The sequence below is a fragment of the Anabas testudineus genome, chromosome 9 (assembly GCF_900324465.2).
Source record: "Anabas testudineus chromosome 9, fAnaTes1.2, whole genome shotgun sequence".
Lineage (NCBI taxonomy): Eukaryota > Metazoa > Chordata > Actinopteri > Anabantiformes > Anabantidae > Anabas > Anabas testudineus.
Genome location: NC_046618.1, coordinates 24,863,812 through 24,885,506, shown reverse-complemented (window position 1 = coordinate 24,885,506; position 21,695 = coordinate 24,863,812). Strand labels below are relative to the sequence as shown.

At 39.4% G+C, this 21,695-nt stretch overlaps 1 protein-coding gene across 1 annotated transcript; it reads left to right on the top strand.

Annotated features, from left to right (window-relative positions):
• The first annotated feature begins 565 nt into the window (after positions 1 to 565).
• LOC113150067 lies at positions 566 to 20,859 on the top strand. Its single transcript, XM_026342451.1, has 7 exons — positions 566 to 657; positions 4,854 to 4,927; positions 5,956 to 6,070; positions 7,029 to 7,073; positions 8,647 to 8,734; positions 8,983 to 9,924; positions 19,775 to 20,859. The coding sequence occupies exons 2-7, from the start codon at positions 4,858 to 4,860 to the stop codon at positions 20,117 to 20,119; spliced, it is 1,605 nt and encodes a 534-aa protein (XP_026198236.1). The 5' UTR covers positions 566 to 657; positions 4,854 to 4,857; the 3' UTR covers positions 20,120 to 20,859.
• The last annotated feature ends 836 nt before the right edge of the window (positions 20,860 to 21,695 follow it).

Below are 21,695 nucleotides of genomic sequence, written 5' to 3'. Positions count from 1 at the left end.
AAATTGACTTAATTAAACTTCCTAGTGTTTTTAACATGACGTAATTACCAAAGTGTGACCTGCAAAGAAACAATAAGTGGTTATGAGTTGGGGAAAGCCACGGGTCATGGAAGAAGGCCCCAGGTGACTCTCTTTAAAATAGACCAAAAAGTGGATCAGGGAAAATAAGTGTGATAGAAAATAAAAACAAAAAGTCATATATGGAAATATTAAATGTGTGAAAAACAATAAATAGCTGATATATTTCTACTTCAGATATAGACTCACCTACTTCATCCCTCAGTAGAACACAGCTTTTTGTTTTCCTACACCCACAGGTGTTTAGTTAAACTTCATGACCACCAAGAACAGTGGTTTGTTCAGTTTCAGGTTAATTTTAAACCAGCTTACATCACAGTCCTTCAGAGAAAAGACATTCTAATAATCAACAGACATATCGAAACCAAGGGATGTGACTAACTGTAAACGTTTTGGTCTAAAGGGAAGTGAACCAGCAGAAATCACAGCTGACCTTTGGACCTTTCCACGTCTGCCTCTTCGCCTCTAATATAATATTAAAGTCAGCCTCATTTTGGGTCCAGCCTTTACACAAACTGTCAAACCATGAGCTTGGCGACTGTGTGAAGCAGATATTTGTCCATCACCTGAACCGTCTGGGTAAGACAAATAAGAGCAAACAAAGTAAAGGGGCTAAAATGATTTTGCATGTATTTTCTATTTGTACGTATGTTAAAGGAGCTTTCTGTGATTACAGATTATAATTAGATTTTTCTCTTATAATTTTCTTTTCTTTCATTCTATTACATTATTACATGTCTACATCTCTTCACTAACATTTGAACTTGACTTTTTTCAGTAAAATGTTTTTTTTTTTTCAGGATTTTAACACATAATGGCTTTAAAGTGCTCTGATACATGTGTTTACTTTTACTCCTGTTCTGTCATTTGAAGCAAAACCCTGAACTTAAATAATTAAAGCAGATTACTGAAACAGAAAAGGGATCATATTTAACTTGAGTGTATGGGTGGATGCTTTGTTTCAGAGCAGACGCAGTGCTGCTTCCTCTCCACTTCCTTCATTTAGTCTTTATGGAGAATTAACATAGTGGATCATGTGAATAGATAATTTAACTCTAATGGGGCCACAGAAATCTTAAAATGTGCATAGATAATAAGATCTTCTTCTTCTTCTTTCGGCTTTTCCCATCAGGGGGCGCCACAGCGAATCATCCTTTTCCACCTCACTCTATCATGAACATCTTCTACCCTGACACTAGCCAACCTCATGTCCTCTGTTATAACATCCATATATCTCCTCTTTGGTCGTCCTCTTGTCCTCCTGCCTGGCAGCTCCATCTCCAACATCCTTCTACCAATATATTCACTATCCCTCCTCTGAACATGTCCAAACCATCTCAGTCTGGCCTCTCTGACCTTGTTGCTAACTCAGGCAACGTGAGCCGTCCCTCTGATGTACTCGTTCCTAATTCTGTCTAACCTGGTCACTCCTAAGGAGAACCTCAACATCTTCATCTCTGCTACCTCCATCTCAGCCTCTTGTCTCTGTCTCACTGCTACCGTCTCTAACCCATAGAGCAGAGCTGGTCTCACCACTGTCTTGTAGACCTTTCCTTTGAGTCTGACACTCTCCTGTCACACAACACTCCTGACACTTTCCTCCACCCGCTCCAACCTGCCTGCACTCGCCTCTTCACCTCTTTTCCACACTCCTCATCACACTGAACTGTTGACCCTAAGTACTTAAACTCCTGCACCTTCTTCACCTCAGCCCCCTGTAACCTAACATTTCTACCTTGATCCCTCTCGTTCAGACACATGTATTCTGTCTTACTACGACTGACCTTCATGCCTCTTCTTTCCAGAGCAACATAGATAATAAGATAAGATAAATCGTTTCACAGCAGTTGGAATTTGTCCTAATACCTGAGGAGAAAGAATCCATAATCATTCATGTGTCGCCCGTCTGATGTCCCAGAAATCGAGAGGAAGTCAGAGGGAAATCCTGAAATGAACCCTCTAAATACACAGTTTGTCAAGTCTAATGTTAAAGTGAAGGACAACACTCCCAGCACGGCTACTGTCATTTGTACTTGTACTGTAAACTTAATTATGTACACTGCACATTGTATCTGCAACTGTTTTTATAAGAAGAACAACAGGTTTGTAAGGTCTGATAAAAAAGAGCCCAGCTGCCAGGAAACACTAAAAAAAACATAAAACCTTACATCAGCTCACAAACGGGGAACGACAAAGTCCAACAAACATAGGCAGAGTCCAGGGTGAAACAAACGATGAACAAACTAATGTGAGGTGAAGAGCGGGGTATGGTGTATTTAAGGTTAATCCAAGAACAAACAAACGTGTGATTCATTCATTCATTCATTCTTTGGAACGGAGGGGAGCTTATAAAGCAGGGGTCTCAAACTCGCGGCCAGTGGGACCATAATTTTTGGCCCCCCGTCTAAACCACATTTAGTCGCTGACTAGAGGAATGTAATTATTATTATTTTCATTATTATTATTATTATTATATTTTTTTATTACCAATTTATTTTCTTATTTTTTTTATGTTTTTATTTGTATTAAAAAGTAAAAATAAAGCGATTTGAGAAGATAGGATTTTTTTTAAACAAAGCTTTTCTTCTGGAAAACCTGATGTGGCCCAGCCTCACCCAGACTATGCTTCCCGCGGCCCCCAGGTAATTTGAGTTTGAGACCCCTGTTATAAAGGGACAGAGACCAACAGGTGAAATGAATCCATAATTAGTGAGCTGGGAAACAGGGATGAAGGAAGGAACTGTAACACATCTAGAAAGTTCTGCAACTGAAAATGAAACATGTTTAATGCTCGCAGCAATGAAAAGCACTGTATATATTTATATATATATAAATATACAATATTAGTATGTATACATACAGTATATATTTTATATATTTTCTAGAAATGGAAAACCATAAAAAATGTGATCTAATGTGTGTGTATCAAAGACATATAAAGTGGCAAGAAACCTTTGTGAACCTTTTGGAATTTCATGGTTTTCTGCATTAATTTATCATAAAATGTGCTCTGATCTTCATCTAAGTCACAACAATAGAAAAACAAAGTCTGCTTAAAATAATACTACACAAACATTATATGTTTTCATGTTTTTATTGAACATAACATGTAAACATTCACAGTGCATTGGATGTGTTACTGAAAGCTGTCCTGCCCTTTAAAAACACACACCAGTTTTGGTTTTACTGGTTTCAAGAAGCACTGCCTGATGTGAACCATGCCTCGCAGAAAAGAGCTCTCAGAAGACCTACAATCAAGAATTGTTGACTTGTATGAAGCTGGAAAGGGTTAAAAAAGTATCTCCAAAAGCCTTGATTTTCATGTGTCCACAGTAAGACAGACTGTCCACAGATGGAGAAAGTTCAGCACTGTTGCTACTCTCCCTAGGCGTGGTCATCCTGTAAAGATGACTGCAAGAGCACAGCGCAGAATGCTGAATGAGGAAAAGAAGAATCCTAGAGTGTCAGCTAAAGACTTACAGAAATCTCAAGAACATGCAGACATACAGTTTTGTTGACACATCTACAATAAGGAAAACATCAAACAACAATGGAGCATGTTTGAAGTTGGCAAAAGAGCACCTGGATGTTCCACAGCACTATGGCAAAATATTCTGTGGACAGATGAAACCAAAATGGACTCCACAATGTGTGGAGAAAAAAGGCACAGCACCCAACATCAAAACCTCATCCCCACTGTAAAACATGGCGGAGGGAGCATCATGGTTTGGGGCTGCTTTGCTGCCTTAGGGTCTGGACAGATTGTTGTCACTGAACATGAATTCCAGAGTTTATCAAGACATTTTGCGGGAAAACGTAAGACCATCTGTCCGCCAACTGGATACCACAGAGGATGGGTGATGCAACAGCACAATGATCCAAAGCATACAAGTAATTCAACAAAAGAATAGCTTCAACAGAACAAAATACGCCTTCTGGAGTGGCCCAGTCAGAGTCCTGACCTCAACCCGACTGAAATGCTGTGGCATGACCTTAAGAGAGTGATTCACACCAGACATCACAAGAATATTAATATACTGAAACAGTTTTGTGAAGAGGAGTGGTCCAAAATGACTCCAGATCGTTGTGCAGGTCTGATCTGCAACTACAGGAAACGTTTGGTTGAGGTTATTGCTGCCAAAGAAGGGTCAACAAGTTATTAAGTCCAAAAACTTTTTCCACCCTGCACTGTGAATGTTTACATGTTATGTTCAATAAAAACATGAAAACATATAATTTTGTGTACTATTATTTTCAGCAGACTGTGTTTTTGTATTGTTGTGATGAAGATCAGAGCACATTTTATGACCAATTCATGCAGAAAACCATGAAATCCCAAAAGGTTCACAAAGTTTTTCTTGCCACTGTAGCAAGTTTCCACTAATAATATTTTCTGAACTAAAACGAACAATATTTTAAGAGCCTTCAGAAACCGAGACACTGAAACCTCCATGAGGACAGTCAGGCATTAAAGGTGATGATGATCAGTGTTTTAAATTTTTTAAAATTAATAGTTTTTTTAAAGTAGCTTATACCATAATTACTATGAACACGGCCCCCAACAAACAAACTTAAAGTATTTGGGTGTTTGTTTGTGTACCCAGCCTGGATCAGCTCCTTGAAGTAGAACTATACTGTAAGTTTGTGAAATGTTGTAAAGAGTCGTTTTCAATAAGAAGCAACAACTCTTGTTAAGGTGAAGTGATATCGGGGAAGACTCACTGCAGTACTACTTCCATGATCAGTGGTGTTTTTGTCACTGTCATATTTTGCAGCGTGATGGCAGGTCGGGTGCAGATCTGGAGGTTCCTGATCCTCCTCAGCCTCCTCAGCCTCGCTGAACCATTTGGTAAGAAACGTCTCCCATTTTAACAACTTTAAGTTCAGACTCTATTCTCTGTCACTGCAGCTGAAACCATTAACTTTCAGTCCTGGTTTGTTTACAAAGAACTGGTGTAAAATACATATAAGCAAGATTTAAATCAATCTACCAAAGACTGGAAATAAAGAAACTTCAAGGGTCTTAGATCGTAACTGTTAATCCAAGTGCTATGTCTTAGTTCTTAATGAACAGATAATCTGTATCTATCTTTATAATCTGCAGTAATTACTGACTCCATTCAGAAAACACAGATTGAAGTTCTGAAGGATTTAGAATTACTGAATGTTCCACCCCAAAATATCCAAAACAAAATGAAAATCAATTAAACAAAATCTGTCCAGTTACTGCAACATTCATCAATTTGTATTTGTTGTTTGTTTTGCACAACGATAATAAAAATAATGATAATAAATTACTAATTCATTGGTGCTGCCTTGTGTTGCTGGAAGGATCTTACTACAGAATCTGTAGATCTACAGTAGATCTAAGTTCAGACACCTCGGTTCCACTGAACAGCACCAACCATAAACTACACCCACTGTTTGCCTAATGTTTCAGTCGTGGAGATGAATTCATCTGGACTCCAACAAATACAGATTATTAAACTTAATAAAGTTTATTGAATCTTGAAATAACCGATTTAGACACACTGTTCAGGAGTCCCAGCACTCCAGGTATGTGCTGTGGTGGTGTTCTCCGTCTCTGGCTCCACAGCTGGTTTGTAATGAGAACGTTCAGTTTTGATCTGTATGTAACTCAGTAAGATGACGTGGACTAGAAAAGCTGAGAGACAACCCGTCTTAATTTCACTTAATTTCTTTGAAACAGTGTAAAATATGTTTATTTATCTCCCATTTCTTTAATTTTACCTTGTACAATAACAGTATGTGAGAATTAATAATGTAACAAATACCATTTAATCAACTTCACCCAAACACTGAACTGATCCTCTGAATTAAATGTAAACACTAAAAAACATTTTATTTTAATTACAGAGGTGAGAGATGATGAGTGGGAAGAGCTCAGTCCAGATATCGCAGCACTGCACCGTCTCAGAGGACTGTCTGAACACATGTTTCATGAACAGCTCCAGGACCCTTCAAACCACAGGTGATAATAATTTTGTGGATGATTCGCATGGTTATTTTGGCAATTTTTACGCCGGATGCCCTTCCTGACGCAACCCTCTCTATTTATCCGGGCTTGGGACCGGCACAGAAATCACTGGCTTGCAACCCCTGTGGCTAGATTACAGGTGATAATAATAATAATTATTATTATAATAATAATAATCATCATCATTATTACTAGTGTAACGTATTTGTTCTTTTTCTGCATATATGACATGAGAACAGGTTAAAAAAATAATTCTCAGTTTATCTGCTGGTATTTGTACAAAGAAAACATGGAAGAAGAGAAGGGGTATGACACACAATAAGGTGCTGCAAGATCGTTTTTCCACAACTTCAATGTTTTTTTTAAATTTATGAAACAGGATTTATTTTTTAAGTGTCTATTTTTTGTAATGCTCACTTTGGCAACAAGAGTGCATCACTACACCATGTTCTAAATAGGACTTAAGACCTTTGTGTTTTCTTTGAGTTGAGTTTCAGTTTCTCAACACATTCTAAACATTCTTTATTTTGGCTAAAAATGGAACAGTTTGAGTTTTATGGGATTACTGTAGTTGTTAACTAAATAGTTGTTAATGATAATATACTGTGTGGTTTGTGATAAGGTTCCTTGGCTCATAACAACATTATGTTAACTTAACCATTGTGGCTGAGGTTCCTGTGTTGATTTGTGGCCTTTCTGTGTCAGTGTTTAACTTTTAAAAAAAATATATGTTTTTGGCTCATATTTATTCCCTACATGAACACATTAAAACATTTGAAATAAAAATAATTTTAATGTATTTTGACGAACAACTATTTCTACACCACATGAAAGGCGTCAGTCAGTTCTAAATCAGTTTCTTCATACCAAAGATGCACATCCTAATATATCAAGTGTTGTAAATAAATAAGTGGTTATTTAAGTTTTTGACTGATGATATATTTTGTCTCAGGAACACTTCCATGCATGGAGCCAGAATTCAGAGGTCCAGTAAAAGGTAAAGAGATATTTATTCTACTTTCGTTAGTATGCTTCACACGATACACTTTAACAGTTTGGAGTTAAGGCTCTTTTTTGCAGTTTTTTACAGTCAAAGATGGAAACTTGCTGTCTTATATATTTAAGATAATCAAGATAAGTTGTGTTAGAGGAACAATTTGGATAAAGCAGCCCTTGCATTTTATATACACTGCCCATCCAAAAAAAAAGTCACATGCTTTAATTTGTTGTTTGCCTTTAGTTTTGATTACAGCATGCGTTCGCTGTGGTATCGTTTCAATAAGCTTCTGCAATGTCCCAACATTATTTCAGTCCAGAGTTGCATTATTTTTTCGCCAAGATCTTTTATTGATGATGGGAGAGTTGGACCATTGCTCAAAGTCTTCTCTAGCACATCCCAAAGATTCTCAATGGGATTAAGGTCTGGACTCTGTGGTGGCCAACCTATAAAAAAATGATGGTTCATGCTCCCATAACCACTCTTTTACCATTTTAGCCTGATGAATCTGGACATTGTCATCTTATGCGCGTGTCATCAGGGAAAAAAATAATCCTTTGATGGAATAATTATGGCTGCGCTTACTCTGAAGCTCCCATCATTCGGGAACAGGGTAAATCTGGTCTCATCAGACCACATGCTCTTCTTCCATTGCTTCAAAATCCAATCTTTATCCTTCCTAGCAAATTGAAGCTTTTTTTCCAATTAGCCTCACTGACAAGTGGTTTTCTTAAGGCTACACAGCTGTTTAGTCCCAATCCCTTCCCCTTACTTTCACTATAACATAGCCGTGAGTTCTGCTGTTGTTTTTCTACAATTTAATTTCATTAGATGTTTAAGTGATCAGAATCATTCAAGATGTTTTTCCGATTTTATCCTCGAAGATCATGATTTCCCACTATCCTTCCAGTTTTTTTTAAATGCATTGGACACTTCTTAACCCAGTTTTAGTAATTTCATTAATCTCCTTAGATGTGTTCTTTGCTCGTTTCATGTCAATAATTTGACTCTTCTGAAACAGATTAACGTCTTGTTTACGTCCACAGGATGTTTCTTCAGACATGGTTGTTTAAGAAATGAGAAGCTACTCAATGCTTCAGTTAAAGTTAAATAACTTGTTGGCAGCTGAAAAATAGTCATTCATGCAGTAATTATCATGTGGTAGGTTCTTACCTATTTACTACAGTTAATCCATGCTGTATGGGGTGGCTGTGGCTCAATAGGCAGAGCAGTTGTCTGCCAATCACAGGATTGGTGGTTCGATTCCTGGCTACTACGTCACATGCCAAAGTGTCCATGGGAAGAGATACTGAACCCCAAGTTGCCCCTGGTGAGTCAGGTCAGCTGCATAACAGCTCTGCCATCGGTGTGTGAATGGGTGAATGAGACGCAACGTAAACGCTTTGAGTACCAGCTAGGTAGAAAAGCACTGGACAATAATAATATTTTATTTTTTATAAATTTATTCAGTTTTCATTATCAAAGTGGAGGTTAGGTTATCATGAGGTTTTATTAATGCTGTATTAATTGATGTGTACTCATCTATGACATAAACCGATTTATCTTGTTTCAGGGTGGATATTGACCAAAACCCAATGAGTTTGCAGGATTCCTTGCAGGAGTGTGAGGACTTCACAGCTTGTGTTGTTCAGATAGAACAGGTTGGTGGATTTAAAAGGTGTTAAAGAAAACTGGACTCACCCATATGAATCTACTTCTTAAAAGGGTCTATATTTCACATTACACAGAATGAAATTACAACACCAAGAATTTAAGTTGTACATCTACTGTATATGGGACTGTTGTATATTTGACAGCCATGCTCCAACAGTGTATGATAATGTAATCCAAATCTAAGTTATACCTTCTCCTGTTTTAGTAAGGTGACTGTATTTTTAATTATTTTCAGGACTTTGTGAGCTTCTTGGCAGCTGTTGATGAACATAAGATCCAAGATCGGCTGCTAAGTGCTTCAGAGATCTCTCACAGCTACAGTCAAAAACTTCTGGTCATGACTGACACAGAAAAATCAACGACTGACACAGTTCAACATGAATACAGTCTGGATCCTCATTACTCAGTGATAGTCAGCAAAGAGTGCCTATACAACACATCTTGTCTGCCAGAGGCCGACAGCTACACTGTGGTGAAAATCTTTGGGAAGGTTTCAGCAGATGGACAAACTGTGTCCGGTCTCTCTGCTTCATCACTCGCAGAGCTGATGCTGAAACCGTCACTGGAAGCAGCTCCAGTCTTCTCCCTTCACGGAAACACAACCACAGACTTCCAACATAACTTCATGAGGGTTTTTGTGGTGCGAGGAGTCAAAGCAGTCTTAGAAACAAACCAGGAGAATCTCCAGATTTACCAGGTCCTGGATGGACCTGACTCCGTTTCCAAATATCAAATTCCACAAAGACCAGTTGATCACAGCACACAGTACGACCACCAGCAGATCCTCATTATGGAAGACGACCCTGTGGTCAGAAAAGCTGCCACTTATCTTTATGAAAAACATCCACTGGTTAGTTCTGTCTATGTCCTTGATGAAAACCGAAGACTAAAACTGATCCAGGGGGACTCTGTCCCTCTGTCAGAGAACAGCAGACTGGTGCTGGTAGGACATGGAGGAAGAGAAAACTCAGGAGAGATGAGACTGGCCGGATACAGAACAGAAGAAGTAGCTCAAATCATTCAAAGGACCAACAGGATCAGTGATACCATCAAAACAACCAGTGTGGTGGCCTGTGAGGTTGGATCAGATAAGGACTTTGTTGAATCCCTGCTCAGAGAGCTCCGTGACACTGCTCACATCGAGACAGAGCTGCACCTGGGGAGCACAGTGATTCAGGTGAGACACACAGGACAGAAAATCACACAAGACATGTCCACAGACGGACTGAAGTGGAGACACAAAGATGACAGCAAGAAAGTGGTGGCAGTCCTGGACAGAAACGGACATGTAATTATTAGAAAGGACCCTGGCAGTAGAGGAGAAGCAGTTTTTACCAATGAAAGAAACTTTCTAATTAATCAAAAAACAAACAAACGTTTTCTGACCTACAGAAACAGCTGGCCCAGTGAGCCGAGGAGATTTATTGACGCCGACATTTTTAAGAATATGCCCCGAAAAAATTTAGAGCAAATCAAATCTGCCTGTGATAAAATTGAAGGTCTGTCATGGGCACTGTTTCACTCAGTCCTACAAACTCCAGAGAAAATCCACATCAACAACCCAGAACAAATAAAAGAACAGTATGTGATTGGAGTAAAAGAAGATAATAAGATTATATGGATAGCCGATGACCAAGGAATGCAGGATGTTCTTTCTAATTGTTATGAGATTAAATCAGGAAAGGACATTAGAAATATCATTCATCATTATGCAAAGAATGGAGAAAAGAAGCCCACGTACCTGATGGTCAATGACTGGATATATGTAGTTGATCCTCAAAACTTATATGTGTATTCAGCGGGAAAGAAACTAAACAACAACCAAATAGGAAATCAGAACAGAATTGATGAAGTTAAAAATGCTATTGAGCAGCAGATAGGCAAAGAAAAATACACCGATATGAAAAAAGAAATGCAGGTGGTCAAAACTGAAACTTATAAAACAGAAACTGAACAAACACAGGAAGAATTGATAATAAGAAGGAAGAAAGAACTGTATACTAAATTGGTACAAGATATTTTTCGTGGTGAAAAAACATCAACTGGTCTGACACTACGTGAAGAGGCCTGGCACACCACATATTTCACTGCATCAGTTATTTCTGAATCTGCTAGAAATTTCCGCACATTTCCACTGACTCTTATGGCCCTGGATATGGTCGCCAGCTCAAACAACAACGTCAGAGAGAGAGGACTGAATTTCTTTTTTGAAAATCATCCAATGGCAGCAGGAAACAGTTGGATCGACCCAAGCAGGCGTGGGTTTACTGGCTCAGCAACACCTAAGGATTCCAGTAAACTGAAAAATGTCCAACCCAGAAGTGAAGGACAGTTAATGCAGGACCTTAAAAAGGTTGTAAGACTAGAATCTGACATGTTCTTAAAGTGGAAACAATCTTTACAAAATGTAGAATATGTAGAAGATAAGATGGTGAATATCGCAGAACACTATCAGTTATTTGAGAGAAATCCTGATGCAGAACAAACCTTTCTAGAAGACTTCCATACTTTCAGGGAAAAGATTGAGCAACATGTCAGCAATTTAACTCCCTCTGAGGATCATGGACAACCTTCACCATCTGGACGACTGGGAGGTTATGACGATGGCTATGTTACATTGCAAGATTTGAATTCAGCCTCAGAGTTGGAGAATTCCTTCAAACACGAATCATATTTTTCCAGAGCATCTTCATCATTTGCTGAACAAATTCACAGCAACCTGCTGAAGAAATTTGGTGACGGTCTCGGAAGGCTGCAGCTTAAAGAGGGCAGTGCCAGATTAGAAGATGGACAGTTCATTTGTCAGCTTGTGCATGAGGGCCCTGATTCTAAACCGGTTGAATTTAGGATTGATTTATCTCCAGAGAGTCAATACTACACTGAAAAGATGTTGAACGGCATTGAGACAGCAGTTAAAAACATGGAGATTCACAGCTCACAATCCTCCCACCAAGTCCTAGAGCACATTGGAAGTACTGTTGGCACTCTGGGTCTCATGCTGGGAATGAAAGGAGCTGTTGATGCTTTTGAACGTGGTGACATCAAAAATGGTGTGGTGGGAGCCTTGCAGACAGCTCATGGAGTTACAGCTATGACAACATCTGTTATTGCAAAGCAGGCTCTGTCCTCAGAGATAAGAGTCGCCAGAGCTGCATCAACAATCATGAGAAGTCCTGCAATGAAGGGTGTTATGACAGCTATACCAATAGTGGGAATTGGATTTGGGATATACAATTTAGAAGAAGATTTAAAGAGAGGTGACACACTGGGATACGTTGATGCTGCCTTTGATGGTGCTATGATTGCTTTGGATGTAGTTGCTATTGCTCAGCCTGAACTGGCGCCATTTCTAGCCCCTATTAACCTGGTTCTATCAACAATCCGAATGGTCACTGATGACGTTTATATGGGCATCCAGAATGAACTAAACAGCCTTCCAAAGGACGCAGGTGTGCTGGAAAAAATTGGAGCTGTTTTTGTTGGCTTTGACAAGGGGATTTTCCATTTTGGAATTCATGTCGCAAGTTTTTTTTATAATTGGCGTTATGATGAAATTGAGGAGGGTCGCAGACTTGTTGAACAGATTTCCGACCATAACAAATATTACACAGTTACAAAAGAACAGGATGGAACAACTGCCATTGATTTTAATATTGGTGAATCTTCTTGGAATGGAGGAGGTATTCACTTCAGGCTCACTGATCAGGGTCTGTCTCTGTTCTGTTTGGATTATTTTGTATCAAGTGATGAGAGTTTTGGGAAGAAGTGTTGGGACATTGATACAAAAGGAAGCAAAGATATAATTCTTGGCCTGGGAGAGTCTCATCAGTTAGAGTATACGTCATTAGAGACAAAAATATTCCTTTTCATACCAGTCGGCTCTGTAAATGTGGTTTCAGGTTATAAAGCTGTTTCCAATTCAAGATATGGGATATACAAGGGAAACAGAGAGTCGAATCGTTTCTTTGCAGTTCAGAAAGCAGAAGAAAATGAAACGATTGAAGTCATGTTAAGTTACTATTATCAGCTTTATGGTGAACCAGGTGATGACATATTCTTCCTCGGGCCACAGAAAAGTTACGTTGAAGGATCTGGTGGTAAAGACACATACATCATTCCTGAAAACGGAGGGAAAACAATCATCAACAACTATGATCCTTCCAAAGCACTGGACACTCTTCATTTCGCTGTTGATTACAGCCACATTTCTGTGTCCAAATCTGGACATGATGTTGTGTTGATGTATGAGCACAGTCACACTGTGACCATACAGAACTGGTTTTCAGGGGAATCATATCGTCACATGATCATGATGTCAGGAGACGGAGTCTTGTTTGAGATTTCCTCCACTGTGGTTTCTTCTGTTCAGCTCGTGGCCAAAGGAATTAACAAGATGTTTCAGACACGTGGTCAAACTGTGGACACATCACAGACACTTTTACGTACAGTTACAAACATCTTTGGATCCCAGTATGACGATGTCCTCATTGGAAATGCCGAGAACAATCTGATAGATGGTGGTGGAGGTCGAGATCATTTGAATGGTGGTGAAGGAGAAGACATGTACGTGGTTAAAGACAGAAAACAGTCTTCAGTGCTGATTGAAAATTACTCCACAGATAACAAAACAGACCTGGTGATAATAGAAGCAGATCTTCATACATTTAACGTCAGTGTACAAGGGAACAATGTTATTCTGAATGCTTTGAATACAGGTGTCCGTGTGACTTTAGTGAACTGGTTCCAATCACCGGCAGACAGACACCTACTTGTTCTAACAAAGGATCTGATCACTTTCACAATCTCTGACCACAAAGCTGACTGCCTGCAGAGTGACCTGTTTACCAAGTGCATAAAAAGTCTCAGCATTGACTACAACAACTCCCAATCTCGTCTGGTAGTGGACCTTCAACAGGACGAGGCTTTCAACAGCGTGACTGAGGTCCGTGGGTCAAAGTTTGATGATGTCATCAGAGGGAACAAAGAAAACAATGTTCTTGTCCCAGGAAGTGGAAATGATTTCACTGAGGGCAGAGGAGGAGAGGACTGGTACGTTATCACACCAGGCCAAGGAGTGAAAACCATCAACAATCAATCACCAGATCGAGCCTTGGACATTCTGTTCCTGAAAGAACAATATCAGAAAATAACATGCAGGTGTGAAGGAAAGAATCTCATCATAATGGTGAACGGCAAAACAAATGTCATTTTACAGAACTGGTTTGTTTCAGAGAATTATCAGCACCTACAGATCAGGACCAGTGATGGAATAACAGCTCAACTGATGTCCAATGTCACCAGCTGCAGCAGGTCTTTAATGTTGCCCTTAATTGTTGATTACAGGAACCAGAAACCTGAACCCCTTCAATCACTCCAAACACATCTTTATGTAGGAAAACAAACTCGGTGTTTCAAGTATAAAAGCAGGAAATTTTATGGTTTCAAAGGTAAAGTGATGATGATGGACGATAAAAAGTCAGTGAAAGAAATTTACGGCTCCTCAGGTTTCGACATCATGGTTGGAAACAGCAATGACAATTTGCTCGATCCCTTCACTGGAGGTGCACTGATGTTTGGGGGTGAAGGAAAAGACACTTATATAATCCAACATGGATATGGAGACAACATCATGATCGATAACTATGCAGAAGATCAGAAAACTGACACTGTGTTGGTTGACATGGACTTCCTCCATGGCAGCCAAATGACACTGGACTCAGAGTCAGAAGGAGACCTGAATGTGATGATCACATCAAAAGGGGAACAATTTAAACTCCGTCTGCTCAACTACAACGATAGTTTTCAGCATCAGCACTTGGAATTTCAGACTTCTGATGGGGTGCATTTTAAATTGATTAAGCTAAACTCAACTGGAGATGTCTCGGTCTTTCAGGTTGAAGCTTTCAAAGTGACTCTGAAACAATCACAGGTTGACTGTCGTTTGGACCTAACCTCTCACAGAAATCTGTCAAAGGTCCATACAGTGCAGGGCTGTCCCTCCCAGTCCAACAACTTACTGGGAAATGATCAAGACAACGCTCTAATCGGTGGGTGGAAGGACGACGCTTTGGAAGGAGGAGAAGGAGATGACACACTGATTGGAGGACATGGAGCCGACATCCTGATTGGTGGTTTGGGAGACGATACCCTTCATGGAGAGGATGGAAACGACACTATGATGGGAAACTCTGGCAGTGACATCTTTCTTCCTGGACCAGGAGCTGATTTAGTGGATGGAGGTCCTGGCAGAGATACTGTTCTGTACCGGGGTGATCATGAGAAGGGTAAAGGGGTTTACGTGAACCTGTTAACTGGACAAGGCCGCTTCGCTGACGCTGAGGGGGACGTGTTGAAGGACGTGGAAACTGTGATCGGCACCATCTACTCTGACGTCTTGGTGTCTGGTTATGAAAGTGCTCTTCTCAAAGGTTCCGATGGAAACGACATCTTGGTGTCCACTGGTGGAGATTACCTGGTCGGGGATGATGGACATGACATTTACATGTTGGGTTTCCACCACGGCTCGGTCACCATTAACAACTGTGCAAAGGACAATGCCACAGATGTTTTGTACTTAGGATTATGGTCACCACTGGCATTTAACTGCCAGAGTCCATCTGACGGAGTTATCCTGAATTTTTTTGGACAAAACAAAACTGCTATTAAAATCATCCTGGAAGGCTGGGTCAGTGATGAAAATGAATGTGGCCATCTTAAGTTGGTTTTTGGAAAGAAAGTACTGTCAGTCGACACATTGCTGCAAGAGTGTCAGTTAAAAAAGAATTTAGATGTTAAGGACATCAGTCTAAAGCTGAGAAATCTGCCTATGGCTCAACAGCAAAACCTTGTTCATGTTACAGATTTGTGGCAGAGGTTTTAAGTTCTGTTATACTACAGAGAAAGCCAGCTTTAAATCATGTGGTAATTAAATCATTATGCCTGTTACGAACGGACGGACGAGACCAACGAGTACCAACAAAAAAACAAGGTTTATTATAACTCCCGGCTCAAAATGGGGAAACTAAAACAGGCACGGAGAATAACGACACAAAGTCACAACACAAAACGCTGCAGAGACGCAGGCAAAAATACGAACTAATAAACCAACAAAACCTTATAAAGTACCAACCAAAAAAATCAATACACAAAAAGACAAACTTCAGCTCACCAATTAGAAATACAAGGTAACAAACGTAACACTGCCCAAGGCAGGAGAATATAAACGAACAGACAGACCAACAGTACAAAGTATCAACATAAAACAAAAAAGAAAAACACACAGACCGAAACAAACAAACTGACCAGAGTCGTGGAGCAACAAGGCACAAACGAAGTCCATGAATAAAGCAGAGTAGTGTGACTAACTGACGAAGGAACAAACTGACGAGTGGAGTAGATCTATGTGAGATGTGCAACAAACCAGCAATCAACTGAGGACTGAGGGGTGCTTATAAAACAGAGGGATGCACAGGTGAAATGAATAAGTAATTAGTCAGGTGAGTGGAGAGTGGAGGAAGAGGAAGTCCACATATGGTGTGGCAGGAGAGTGAGCAATGAACAAAAACAAAAACAAAACCCACAGACAGGTGCAAAGGGAGGAATGGTAACAATGCCATTTTGTTGTACATATATATGCAAAGTTGAAGTCATGAAATATTTGAGTAAGAAGTTGTCAGCTAAGAAGGTGAGTTAGTAACGCTATGTGCTATATTAGCTTGACATCGAATTAGAAAATGAAAATGTGGGCAACAGTGCAGGGTTTTTGCATATTTTAGGTAGGCTACTATTCATGTTACAATGTCAGTTGTTAATTCAATACAAATTCATAGGTAGTGGTGTTCTTGTGGAAAACATTACTATAGTCCAACCTCTCAGGACTGTAGAGGGTTTGGGTGTGTGATGTGGAAATGCTGTGTTTTTATGTAGTTTGTGTTGTGTTCAATTGATTATATAATGTTTTTATCTAACTTCAACAACTATTTTAATATGCAATTGCAATAAAGGGATTATATTCTATTTTAACTAAAAAATGGTGATTTATTAACAGATTTTCTCAAATATCACATTTGATCATTACTGTGAAAAGAATTGTGTTCACAGTGTCTGTTAAATGTCAGTTGCACTCGTTCATGTATTTTTGAAATATTAAATTGTGTTTATTTCTACTTTGTTACAAAATTCAAATGACCAATTGTTATTGTATCAAACTTAAAAATATGTCAATCATTCTCTAAATACTTGACTTGGTCATTAATTAATTGGTCAAAATGAAAAAATATTGGCCTGACTTCATTTTGATCATCTTATTTCGTCAAATGTAAAGCTGCATGCAGGAGAAACGCCTGAAAAATGTACATTTCAAACTGCTGCAGGAATTTTCCATAAATGTCCTGTGACCACCGTAAACAGCGTGACACTATCCAGGATTGTGTCCGCCAATTACAGGTTCAACCACAAATAAATCAAAGGTTAGAGATTCAGATAGATCAGCCATCTGTCTGGAGATTGAAATGTGTGACCACGATAGAGTAGTATTCCTCATCCATAGTATGAGCAAAAGTTACTTCACATGTCCAGAAAACAATAATGAAGTATCATTAGGCTTATTAGACCTAAAGTTTAGGAACCCCCATTGTTATACACTAGAGTGATTTCTCGGGTGGAAATGCAGCTTAAGTCCCTAACATCCATAAGACACCTTTCTCTCGACCATGAATAACTTGTGTAACCTGTGTTTCCACCAGACGACTCAGGGCCAAAATTTAACTATGGACTGTAGTTGCATCCCCACAAATGCTGTGGAAGTTCAGGTATTCTGTTCGAAATCTGCTGTGTTGAATGTTGCTGATTGGTCAGATACCTCTTTTAAACTAGCTGAGCAAAATGTGTCAGCAAAGAGATCAGCACAAGATGGCGGATCAGCAGAGTGAGACAAGATGTCAGCCTCCAGTGTTTGTGTCCACTACAGTGGCAAGAGTCACAAAAGCTTTCCCACAGCCTTACTCTCAAAACTGCTGTAGACAGATGAGCTGCAAACACAGGCAGATAATCCTCAATCCAAAGCCCAAAACACAGGCAATCACAGAGCAGAGGGTAAACAAATACAGGTCCACAAAACAGAGAATCCTAAATCCCAGAGACAGACATATTTCCAAAAATAGAAACTGACTGAAAACAAGCAATGGTCCAACAGAATCTGAAAAGGCAGTATTCAGACTGGAAGGTGGAGAAATTTTCTTATATTCTTTTACAGTTTTATACGTATTTTAACAAGCACATCAGCAGTTGTAGTAAAAACTAACGTTACTGTAAGCACAAGCAGACTTACACAAGTTCAGGCATCATGAGATAAAGATGCACAGTCCACAAACATGCAGTTTTCAGTTCTATTTAAAATCTGTGAATGGCAACTGAGTTTAGCTCTGAAAGTTGAATTGAATTGAATTCAATTCAATTTGTATAGCTCTAAAACACAACAGAAGTTATCTCTAGGCACTTTACAGGATAATTATACAAAAAATGATATAGAAAACCCAACAATCCCCTTTGAGCAAGCTTTAGGCAACGGTGGAGAGGAAAAACTCCCTTTAGAGGAACAAACCTCCAGCAGAACCAGGCTCATAGTGGGCGGCCATCTGCCTCGACCGGTTGGGGTGAGTGGAAAGAAAAGAGAGAAAAGAACAGCAGGCAATAAAAACAACAACAAGCAGCAAGAACATTGGAAAGGTCAACTGGATTTTGGAGATATACAGCTCCAGGCCGAGGATACCTGAAGAAAAGTACAGAGAGAGGGAGACAGAGAGGAGGAAACACAACTACAGGAGAGAGAAGACACAAAGTTAATGACATGAAATGGTGGCATTAGAATGGAGAAAGGAGGAAGGAGAGAGGAGAGGAGCTCAGTGTATCAGTAGAGTTCCCCAGCAGACTAACCTATAGCAGCATAACTATAGCAGTTGTTTTTTTGTCTAAACAAGAAACTTAAAATGGTACATGAATAGAACACACAAAGATTATAAAAGGGTATGTAAGTGGTTGGAGAGCTTTTAACACGAATTACTGCAGTGTGGCATGATGTCGTTCAGCCAGGTGTTACCCGTTACTGTGTCCTGATGGAAAATGACAGCAGACAGAAGCATGCCGAGTTCTACAATCTCCTTGTGAGGATCCGCTGACTACCTTTCAGGCTGGCCTCTTATTTTGAAGGTCCTGTTTCCGGGCGGTGTGGTGTTCATGCAGCAGCTTGTCATTCATTAAGCTCATTGATTACACCTGTTGTGCACCGGAGGGCTTTTTACCTGCAGTGTTCCACAGACCTGTTGCCAGATCGTTTGTTGGATTAGTGACAAGAACCAGACTCTACTTTTGCCTCTCATTACAGCCTTGTGTGCAGGACTTAAGGTATTCAATGGCTGAGGACTTTGTCTTTGGACTTCATGGATTATTGCTTTGGATTATGGACTGTGATATTTTTTCCCGGTTTGTGTTTTTGTTGTACGCCGGTGTTTTTCGTTGGATTATCTGTTGGATTATGTGTGGATTTTCTATTGTAGCTTCATGTTTGGATTCACTATGTTTTAAGGACTTTGATTACTCCAGGTATTCATATGGACTCCTTTTTGTGTTTAATTTAAGAAAAGACTGTTCACTGCTCAGCTGCTGGTTGCGCTGTTGTTTTTGTTTGTGTGTCAAACACAAGTGGATTGCTTCGGCCTTATTATTGGTCCTACTAACTCGTGACACTCCTGGTAGATGCTTCGTGGACTTTTGACTTGATAAAACTGGTAGACTAACACCTGTACATCTCAAACATAGCATCACACTGAGGCAGTAAACTCAGACCATGTCCAGGTTTAGTTTTCTGCAGAGTGGTCTGATTTTTTTTTTTTTTATTGGCATATTATCTGATATAAGAGAAATATCTGATCAATCTAAGGGGGGAGATCAAAGTGTAAAATTAATCTCTAAGTGTGTTCCCTTTTGCAGATAAGTTCTAATCTGATGTTTTTCTTTTTATTTGTTCCCAGGTTTTGGGCACTACGATGACGCACACGATCTCTCACAGCTACAGTCAAAAACTTCTGGTCTTGACTAACAAAGAAAAATCAACGACTGACACAGTTCAACATGAATACAGTCTGGACCCTCATTACTCAGTGATGGTCAGTAAAGAGTGCCTGTACAACACAACATCTTGTCTGCCAGAAGCCGACAGCTACACTGTGGTGAAAATATTCGGGAAGGTTTCAGCAGATGGACAAACTGTGTCCGGTCTCTCTGGTTCCATTTCCAAATATCAAGTTCCACAAAGACCAGTTGATCACAGCACACAGTACGACCAATTTTTGGTCGGTATGGATTTATGTAGTTGATCCTCAAAACTTATGTGTATCCAGTGGGAAAGAAACTTAACAACAACCAAACAGGAAATCAGAACAGAATTGATTAAGTTAAAAATGCTATTAAGCAGCAGATAGGCAAAGAAAAATACACAGATATGAAAAAAGAAATGCAGGTGGTCAAAACTGAAACTTATAAAACAGAAACTGAACAAACACAGGAAGAATTGATAATAAGAAGGAAGAAAGAACTGTATACTAAATTGGTACAAGATATTTTTCGTGGTGAAAAAACATCAACTGGTCTGACACGACCTGAAGAGGCCTGGCACACCACATATTTCACTGCATCAGTTATTTCTGAATCTGCTAGAAATTTCCGCACATTTCCACTGACTCTTATGGCCCTGGATATGGTCGACAGCTCAAACAACAACAACGTCAGAGAGACAGGACTGAATTTCCTTTTTGAAAATCATCCACTGGCAGCAGGAAACAGTTGGACCGACCCAAGCAGGCGTGGATTTACTGGCTCAGCAACACCTGAAAATTCCAGCAAACTGAATAATTCTACACCTAAAACCAAAGAAGAGTTAATGCAGGACCTTGAAAATGTCCTAACAAAAGAAATCGAACTGTTGAACTGAATCATGGATTAATTTAAGTACAGCAGATATTAAATCACGGATAGACAACATTGGAAAAGAATACAAGATAAATGGGTAACCTAATAAAATACAACCTGCTAATTTACATTGTTCCACAATATCAATAAAAAACCAAACAACTGGTGTGAAATAAGTTTGACATTTTTATTTATGTAATGAAATTTCATGTGTTTAGTGTTTAGAACAAGTTTCAAATTTGGAAGTACTTGGACATTTGGGCCCTAATATTAATGATAAAACTCTAAATTGACTTAATTAAACTTCCTAGTGTTTTTAACATGACGTAATTACCAAAGTGTGACCTGCAAAGAGACAATAAGTGGTTATGAGTTGGGGAAAGCCACGGGTCATGGAAGAAGGCCCCAGGTGACTCTCTTTAAAATAGACCAAAAAGTGGATCAGGGAAAATAAGTGTGATAGAAAATAAAAACAAAAAGTCATATATGGAAATATTAAATGTGTGAAAAACAATAAATAGCTGATATATTTCTACTTCAGATATAGACTCACCTACTTCATCCCTCAGTAGAACACAGCTTTTTGTTTTCCTACACCCACAGGTGTTTAGTTAAACTTCATGACCACCAAGAACAGTGGTTTGTTCAGTTTCAGGTTAATTTTAAACCAGCTTACATCACAGTCCTTCAGAGAAAAGACATTCTAATAATCAACAGACATATCGAAACCAAGGGATGTGACTAACTGTAAACGTTTTGGTCTAAAGGGAAGTGAACCAGCAGAAATCACAGCTGACCTTTGGACCTTTCCACGTCTGCCTCTTCACCTCTAATATAATATTAAAGTCAGCCTCATTTTGGGTCCAGCCTTTACACAAACTGTCCAACCATGAGCTTGGCGACTGGGTGAAGCAGATGTTTGTTCATCACCTCAACCTGAACGGGCTTGAAGAGTGATTCTCTCTAGGGGACTGGTGTTCAAAC